General features: G+C 55.4%; 3 protein-coding genes across 3 annotated transcripts; all 3 read left to right on the plus strand.

Annotated features, from left to right (window-relative positions):
* Nucleotides 1–1,644: 1,644 nt before the first annotated feature.
* Nucleotides 1,645–2,040, plus strand: IUM83_19634 (uncharacterized protein; the record flags this gene model as incomplete). The annotated part of the gene is made up of 1 exon (XM_067944692.1): nt 1,645–2,040. One exon carries the CDS (start codon nt 1,645–1,647, stop codon nt 2,038–2,040), a length of 396 nt encoding a protein of 131 aa, XP_067783968.1.
* A 509-nt stretch (nt 2,041–2,549) lies between these two features.
* On the plus strand, nt 2,550–3,014 carry IUM83_19635 (uncharacterized protein; the record flags this gene model as incomplete). Its single annotated transcript, XM_067944693.1, has 1 exon — nt 2,550–3,014. The coding sequence occupies one exon, from the start codon at nt 2,550–2,552 to the stop codon at nt 3,012–3,014; it is 465 nt and encodes a 154-aa protein (XP_067783978.1).
* Nucleotides 3,015–3,864: 850 nt separating this feature from the next.
* On the plus strand, nt 3,865–4,323 carry IUM83_19636 (uncharacterized protein; the record flags this gene model as incomplete). The annotated part of the gene is made up of 1 exon (XM_067944694.1): nt 3,865–4,323. The coding sequence occupies one exon, from the start codon at nt 3,865–3,867 to the stop codon at nt 4,321–4,323; it is 459 nt and encodes a 152-aa protein (XP_067783967.1).
* Nucleotides 4,324–9,284: the final 4,961 nt, after the last annotated feature.

The following is a 9,284-nucleotide window of genomic DNA, read 5'->3' on the forward strand; positions in this document are numbered from 1 at the left end:
TAGAGCAAACTGGTGTATTAGAACTCGGTCAGCCGAGCTGCAACATTATTCTAAATCAACGTGGTCCTGTGGGGTGTCGATTGTGTGCGTGGAGGTGTCACTGCATCAGGGTGAGTGGGTAATCTATAGGTATACCCAAGAGCTTTGACTTTCGTTCATTTGCCGAGCTTGATCTACAGACTGTAGGCTGCAGTGCATGACCCTGCGATCGACAACACAGAGCACCGAGAAGTACACGTAGTCTACATGATGTAGGAGACAAAGTCGCGCTGCGCACGAGGAAGATCTGACATTTGAATAAAAACGAAGCGATTACAGAAAACTAGGTAGCAGTGGCCGCACGCTTCGAGTTGGCTAAGCCGGCGAGACTGCTGAAGGCGTGAAATGCTTGAGAAGCTTCGAGTGTAAGCGGCTCCATGGTGAAAATGTGTAGTAAGTAGCACATACCAAGAGGAATGTTGGAGACTCAGGATGAAGCTCCGCTCGCTCGGGGTGGTGGGGGAAGCAACGCGACCTTTTCCACTGTAAGAGTCTCAGTGTCGCCTTGACACTCTCAGTGCCTGAATGTTGTAGAGCGGCAACTTGTTCCAGGTTGTCGTCATCGTCGATTCGTCGCACCCTCTATGGATGCCCTTCGAGCTCCGCAAGACATTGTGGCTGGCCAGGCAAACCTATCCATCACTCACTCACCTTCGGCTTTGCTGGCGCACCTTTGAGCAACACAACACCCTCACCTGTCTCGCACCTAAGCGGAGGGTGCAAGTAACACCCATCTAATTTACTAAAACTTTACCGAATATTAAGCTGGACTGTAACTGTATTTGTTACTTGCTTGTTGTATAGAATCTCTGTTAATTAGTATATTTTCCATAATATCACATTACCAGTTGTACATGACATAGTTTGGGAAATATAATATCCATTTAGAGCTACAGTTTTGGTCAATTGGAGTTGATTTCGCAGTTGTGCTACGTCTATCTCAAATCATAGATCGCTGGTATAACTCAATCCAAGACGTTTTGGTGGGTTGACAAAACTTTTGTTGCGAAAAAAATAGGGATCTGGTATACAGTACAAAATGCCAGTTTGGGCTTACGAAAGTTGGTGAATCAATTCTTAGGACCGCTGCCAAGGATGTCATCCAGAGCTGATTGGATTCCAACAGGATGATCTTGTTCAAGGAGAATCCAGCTTGCAGGGTAAAGCCGGATGAGGCTATCTCACGGGTGGGCATCCCTGCAAGTTCATTCTATAAAGACCGCCAAGTACATGTACCTAGTGTTGCATTATTCCTATGGTTAGTTGTAGAGTAGCGCTGGTAGCCCATTCCACTTCAAAACAGCCGTGTGGGGGGCATTCCACAGATACAAGCGAGCACAATTACTGCATAAGGTTTTGTGGACCAGGCCGCACCCAGCTCACTTCTGTAGCCACCACGTAACATGACTTACCTATGACCCCAGCTGTCGCTCACCCTGCAGAGAAGTCCTTCACCTATCTCACCAAGAAGCTCTTCGCCATTCTTGAATTTGCTCCATCAACACCAAGCAGCACCCGACCGCAGCCACTTCCGGCATGTTCACCGACGTCAATGCCTTCGCTCTAAGCGCTGCAGTGTTGTACATAAAATTCCTGGTCTGCACCATGATCCAGGGTCGCAAGGCCTTCGCCGCCGGCACGCGCATGGCTGAAGACAGTAAGCTACCGCAAGCCAAGAACGCCCCCAAGCAAGGGTTTGCAGAACTCACTGATGACCATGTCCGGACGGCTGTGGAGGAAGAGATGCGCTGGAAGCGTATCGTCCAGAACGACCTCGAGTCCATGCCGATGGCGTACGTCGTCTTCTGGAGCGCTATCAATGTCGGCGTGAGTTCCAGCCTGACGACGACGCTGTTGGTGGTCTATACTTTGGCCCGCATCGGCCACACGATCGTCTACGCTCAGAGCCTGCCTCGCGCTCGCATGATGTTTTGGATGCTCGGGGTGGTGTGTATCGTCACCAGCGCCGTGGCCATCGTTTTGGTAACAGTGCCGTCGTAGCTTACGGAGTGAACTCGTCCGAGCTGCATCCTTATCCTTTTTAAAAACATGTATTCCATTTCCCACTGTTGAAGTCTTAGCATGGGATTGCTGGAGTTGGCATATTGGTGTCAATTGGATACATCCAAGTAGAGTTGCCCAGACGACCCACTTGGACGATTGGCCACCGAAAAGTAAGTGTACTGTAAGAGATACAGTCAGACGATTTAGTGAGTTCTCGGCGCTGTACTGACTTGGCCAGCACCTTGTGTGGCGAGTGATCCATGCGTCCTCGGAAGCCCTAAATGGATCGAGGACAAATTGAAGCGACTATGACACCGGTTCTAGTCGATCACTCGGGATTCGCGTGCAGAGACTCGCTGCGAGGCGAGGTCAGGCACATGATCAGGCGGCCATGAGAGCCCAGCTCTGGCAGAGCAGAGCCTCTGCGCCCTGCGGCTCTGCTTCTCGATCCCATTCCCCAATTGACTCCCCACGTGTCCAATCGAGTCAACGTTGTACGTGTCAACATGCTCGGTGTCGTCTCCGACGTGAACGTCTTCGGTTTGACCGCCTCCGTGCTCTACGTCAAGTTCCTGGCGACGTCCATGATCCAGGCGCGCAAGTCGTTCGCGGCCAACACGCGCATGGCCGAGGACAAGCAGCTGGTGTGCGCCATGGGGATGTCGTCCGACCTGGACGAGAAGGCGCTCAAGGTGGCGCTCGATAACGAGCAGCGCTGGCGGCGCATCGTGCAAAACGACCTCGAGTCCATCCCGCTTGCTTTCGTCGTCTTCTGGGGCGCCATCCAGAATGGCGTGAGCGCGGACCTGACCAAGACACTCATGGTCGTGTACGCGACGTCCCGCTTCGGACACACGATCGCCTACGCGTCGGGAGCGGCGCGCAGCCGCATGGCCTGCTGGATGTCGGGCACCGCCTGCGTCCTCACGGCCGCCGCCAACATCGCCATGGCGGTGCTCGCCCAGCAGTGATCGATCGTACAGGTAGATACTACGTAGTCGAGTCCAGCGTGACGGATTAATCCACGTTAGATAGCATTCGTCCGAAATCCTTGCGTCTTCGTGTTGCAACGTCCCATAGCTGGAACGGACAGAGCTAGTCGCAACCTTAGAGGTTCTGAGCTCTGAGTCAGAGCTTCACGCTTTGTGCTCTGCTTCACAGCTAGAGAAACGGCCCCAACGTCCGTGCAGGTCAGCCTGACCGTCAGGCGCAGGATAAGTATTTTCGCCTGTCAAAAAACGCTGCCTGACCTCGAGGTGATCAGGCTCGAAGAAACAGCTCCGTGCCAGTTACGGCGACGGAGATTTGCATGTCACTGGATCTGGCTAGCTCTGAGTCAGAGCTCCACGCCTTGTGCTCTGCTTCACAGCTAGAGAAACGTCCCAACGTCCGTGCAGGTCAGCCTGACCGTCAGGCGCAGGATAAGTATTTTCGCCTGTCAATAAACGCTGCCTGACCTCGAGGTGATCAGGCTCGAAGAAACAGCTCCGTGCCAGTTACGGCGACGGAGATTTGCATGTCACTGGATCTGGTTGGGTCAGGCTAGGCTGATCAGGCGCAGGTTGAACTTGATGTAGCCATGTCTATCCTCGAAAACCTGCACGACTTGTTCGCCCCTCAAACTCGGTGGCAGTTTTCTGGGTGCCATCCAACACGACTAGCATACAACACCTGCCTCCAAGACTCGATGCTGGTGGACCCCAAGCAAACCGTATCCAGCGCATCCCCAACTCGTCAGCACCTGTAGCCATTTTGGTCGACTGCATTCCTGAATTTGTTCTGTCAACGACAAGCATCCTCTCGTCCTTCACCCCCGCCGCAATGCAGACCCCCATGTCCGACATCAAGGTCTTCGCCCTCAGCGCCTCGGTGCTGTACGTCAAGTTCCTGGCCTCCACCATGATCCAGGGGCGCAAGGCCTTCGCCGCCAACACGCGCATGCCCGAGGACAAGACGCTCGTGTGCAACATGGGCCTCAAGCTCGACATGGACGAGAAGGCCGTCAAGGCCGCCGTCGAGGCCGAGATGCGCTGGAAGCGCATCATCCAGAACGACCTCGAGTCCATGCCGCTCGCCTTCGTGGTCTTCTGGGCCGCCATCGCCGTCGGTGTGAGCCCCAGCATCACCAAGACGCTCATCCTAGCCTACACCACGGCCCGCGTGGGCCACACTACCGTCTACTCGATGGGCATGCCGCGTGCCCGCATGGCCTGCTGGATGGCCGGAAGCTTCTGCATCGTCGCCGCAGCCGCCAACTCCGTAGCTATGGCGCTCATGTAACTTATACTACTAGGCTGCTTCCAGTGGCCAAGAAGCCTTGTTCCAGCCTACAACGCTCAATATAGCACTTTGATCTTCACCCTTCACTGTTTGTCGTCACTCTTCGAACTCTGGGGAGCGTTATTGTCTCGATGGAAATGGTCCGCACACTGCAAGCGTGAACGGCGATGAAACAGATAGAGCAAGCAAGAAAGTGGTTGGTTTCGCACATTGTTGTCATTTCATACTACTACTACGTAGTAGTATTGATGCTACCAACTGCGTGCGTTTCAATGTCGGGCGTCTTTCTTTCCTACTCTATCCACTCGTCGACGTCGAGCTACTGCACGGTGCACCAGCCCTGCGGCTCCTGGCCGGGCAGGTAGTGCTTGCCGGTCTTCCAGTTGGGGCAGCGGTCCTCCTCCTTCACGCCTGCAAACATCAAACAGCACCAAGTCAGCTACAATCATTCGCAGTGGGGAGAGCTACTGCGACGCACCGTTGAGCGCGCTCTCAATGTGCATTCCGCAGCCCCTCCACGTGGGCTTGTGGCACGTTGGGCACTCGGTCTTCATGCACATGGTGTCAACGGAGCTTGGTGTCGATGTGGCGAGTTCGCGAGTGATGAACTGCTGCCCCGGTTCCACGCGAGTGAGTCCCTGCCTGACCTTGGTGCCCTCGATGCGCCTGACCTAACGTTGCCGACGGGCCAGAGACATGCAACGCAACATATGAACATCCAGCGCAGTTCAACTTCGTTTCGGGAAGATAGCAATGCGTTTCGTATTTTTCGAGTTAGTGAGCGTATTCGTGGTGGGCCTCGGATATCTGTGCGGCTGGGTCTGCGCCAGTGATCTTAGTGCTTGCCGGTCTGCCACTGGGGGCAGCGGTCCTCTTCCTTGACTCCTGCAGCATCACAAACCAGATCCATGTTAGAAGGAGTCGCCCTGTCGTCCTTCACGAGGAGGCAGTACTCGACCATTGAGCGCGGTTTCGATGTGGTTGCCGCAGCCTCTCCACGTCGCCTTGTGGCAGGTAGGGCACTCCATCTTCATGCACATATCGACGAGGGGATTTGGAGCGGGGGGAAGGAGTGCTCGGCGCTTGTGCTCTGGACGTGGCGAATTTGCAAATGAAAGAGACCTTCAAATTAAAACCGTTGAACTCTCCAAATGCGTATCATCAGCCCGCGAGGTGAAGCATTATCCCGTTTCTTGTGAAGTGTGCGAACAACCGCCGAGCTATTTGCGAGAATCCAACCGGCACGAAAACCAGTGAGTTACGAGTTACTCAGAGCGCACGCACGAGACTGATCTGCATACCGGCATGACGAACATTGGGAGACTGAACGCGCTATCACATCTACCTAGGTGTGATAACGACGATCGCTACACGTAAAGTTAGTAGACTCTTCTGTTTTTTTCTACGATCGTTAGCGTTTTCGTTCGTTCTTCTCCAGTGCAGGGAGGAATTTTTTGGGAAGGTGAATTAGTGCTGACCTACGAAGGGGTTGACATCTCGCTTCTGGTCGAGCCCCGCAAACGTGTGGTTCACGTCACGGTGATTAGCTTCGTCCGCGCGGATGCACTTGATCATGTCAGCACTTTGGCGTCGTCCGGGAGGTTGTAGTAACTGCGACCGATGAGGGGCGCGCAGGTAAAATGCACCGTCGAGGTGTCCGTGCTCCATATCCTCGAGCAAGTTCGTGTAAGTCTTGACGGCCTCCTCCTCGAGAAAGCCCACGAAACGGTGGCACGTCTTCGGTGAAACGAGGTAGGCCAGGAAGAACGCCGGGAAGAACACCCCCTGCGCGGCTAGCACCATCATGCGGAAACCCAGCCCGGGTTGCTTCATGTTCATGAAAATCAGCAGGTGCATGCGCTCGTTCTCAGCTTCCTCCAGCAGCGTGTGGATCCAGCCGTAGTCTCGCTTGAGCGAACGCAGCGAGCGTAGATGGCGCGCCATACCGGCCACCATACCCGGCACGCCAGCCACGGTTTCGAGGAAGAGGCATCGGTTGAGCCAGTCTTGCACAGTCATGGCGCCACCGGGTCCACGATATCCCGAGAGCAGATCGAATCCTAGTCGGAGTGTCTTGACACCGAGTAGTGCGACGTACTCGTGTATCTTCTTCGGTTGGTGGTGTGTCTGCGGGATTTCATCGATCGCATCAAGGCTGTAGACTGGGTGGGACACCGGATTCTTCCACGTAGGGCCGTCGCTGGTGCTGGTCACAGCTGTATGCCCGATCGGAGCGAGCGCGTGTTTGCTTGACGATTGGGTGAAGTGCTTGAGAGATGCCGGCTCTTCAGTCACGTCCTTGATTTCGGGCAACGGCGCTGCCGTCCACTTCACCTCTGGTAGCTCTATTTTCGCCGGCGGCGAAGGCGAAAGGTGGCCGGCCGTGGTGGCTGGAGCCGTGGCGGCTGGAGCCGTGGCGAAAACTCGCCACACCATGTGGCTGGAGTAGATGGGAGGCTGTGTACCTTGACCGCGAACACGGGCTTGTCCGTGCGGGCCTGCTGCAAACGGCCGACAACTGCGGCGCGAAGCCGAAGCGCGCGGACCGTCGAGCTCGGGCGGCACGACCGCAGCAGGCGTCCGGACATCATTTTTTTTCAGAAGAAGGAAGATAAGAGGTCGCATACGTTTGAGTTCACAAGTGAGCACCGATAGCTGCATCTTGGCGGCTAAGCCCAGCGCGCATTTGTTTCCAGAATAGCAACAAAGACCTCGTCCTGGGAGTTTCTGCTTCGCTCTCCACCCCACGTCTGCTATAGTTGGCTCCGCAGTTTGTCAGGCTAGCGCCGCACGCCACAGACGACGCCGCTGGGGCGCGGCGTCTACATCCACGGGCCCCCTTGAGCTGCAGCATCGCTATGCCAGCCATCCGACAAGGGCATGTTGAAGTGGGTATGTAATCCCACAGGGCCTGTAGTATTTAATAATGGACCATCTATGTATCCGGGTCAGGCATGGGTCCAGGCTGCGGACCGGAACCTGCGACCCCGGCTCATTCGCCAATTTTCTGCCTGAGCTCAAGTCAAGTCCCCAAGACCAACAAGTCCGCCGTGATGTGCATGAAAGTGGAGTGCCCCACCTGCCACAAGGCCACGTGGAAGGGCTGCGGCCAGCACATCGACGTTGCGCTCAGCGGTGCGTGCACCAGTAATCACGAGAAACGATACCTTCCATCTCACTCTTGTGCCCTTCCTTCTGCAGGCGTGAAGGAGGAGGACCGCTGCCCCAACTGGAAGACGGGCAAGCACTCAAGCAAGCGCCCACATCCCCCCCCACTCCATCTATCACTCAAGAGAGAGGGGGCGGAGTGCCTTCACACCACACAAAAGCATATCAACATCTTCGCAGTTAGGGGATAGGAAACGGAGATGCCAAACCACCACAACAATTCTACTCAAATGAAAACCTCGTCGGGTCTCCCCTTTGGCTTATTAAGCAGAAGACGGCCTCGTTAGTATAAATTGTCGTTGTGCTGGTATTGGTGCTGCTGTGTACCGACGCCCCGTGTGGAACTTGTAGAGGATGAAGGTGAAGATGTCTCCAGATGGCGTAGCAGGCGAGGATGACCATGTTCTGCGGCGTATCGACGTCGGTCAGGTCCAGTCGCTCCAGGATGGCCTCTGGCCTCGGGGTGTCGACGTGGATGAAGTGCCTCGTACACGAACGACTTGAACGAGTATGAGTGGAAGGCGATAGTAGGCCCAGATCCAGTAGCCCGGGATGGTGTGGCGAGGCACCAGAAGCCCTCACACAGCATGAACATGCCGAAGATGCCCGCACCCAGCGCGATGCCGATGATGTGAAGTGGGACGGCAGCGCTGATCACGTGCATGCACGCCTCGGCCACCACGAGCGACAGGAACAGATTGAGCAGGAAGTACCAGAACCCGTCCGTGGAGGCCCGATTAAGCAGCACGACCAGGAACGTGGAGACCGCGGCGATTAAGAATATGCCGGGCAATGCTCGCGACGAAGTTGGCCACCACGTAGCTGAACACGTTAAGGTTAAAGGTTGGCGCGCTCGCGCATGAACACAGCGCGCTGCTCGATAAAGAATGGCACAGCCACCGACATGAAGCACCAGAAACGCCTGTACGTAGAAGAGCAAGGGCACCATGTCCTGCCTGAAATGTCCTTGTTGGTGGAGAGGTACATGGTGCCCACCATGAAGCGACAGCATCATATACATGGCCAGTCGACCCAGTAGATGCCCGGGTTACGGACGTTGGGTTGATCGAGTTGCGCCCATCAGCAATGAAGAATTGGCGAAGAGCGGAGGGTTTCATTGGGACGACAGGTGCGGCATTGTGGACTCCAGCTGCTATCGGTCTCGATGTTCTGGAGAATTGCTCGCTGTTGTACTGGCGCTTGCGAAGAGTTGCACGAGCGTCTTGATGTCAGCGTGGCCCGCGAAGTCCGAATTGACGAGACTGAGGAAGTACTCGGCTGGATTCATGTACATTGGACAAGTGTACCCCGCGCCTGAGAACTGGTCGATGATCCGACACTGTGAATGACCCCATCACCGAATCCTCCTGCGCGACGTAGCTCGACACCGCCCGGAAAGTCTTCACGTTGCGCTTCTCGCCATTGAGCGAGATGCTGCCCTCGATAGTTCCAGAGCTGATGCGGTCAGCCAGAATATCGAGCAGAGTCGTTCACAGAACCGGAGGGGCCCATGACTGCTGTAAGCCTCCTGGCGCACATCGACCAGTGACTTTGTCAGGATAGTCTTCTTACCATCCGCACTTCTGCCGATTTCTTGACGTCGACAGTATAGGTGAAGTGATTGCGCCAGCTCAGCGTACACGGGTTTTGGTAATGTGCAGGACACTTTCTCCGCGGTGAGCGTTGGAATATTTGGCTCATATCGAGGGCGCTGTACACGACACCGGCGCTCGGAGACACTGGGCATGGAGTTCTGGCATGTCTGCCGTTACAGCAATGCTACCTACGGAGAT

The sequence above is a fragment of the Phytophthora cinnamomi genome, assembly GCF_018691715.1.
Source record: "Phytophthora cinnamomi strain GKB4 chromosome Unknown Contig93, whole genome shotgun sequence".
In the NCBI taxonomy this organism is placed as follows: Eukaryota; Oomycota; class Peronosporomycetes; order Peronosporales; family Peronosporaceae; genus Phytophthora; species Phytophthora cinnamomi.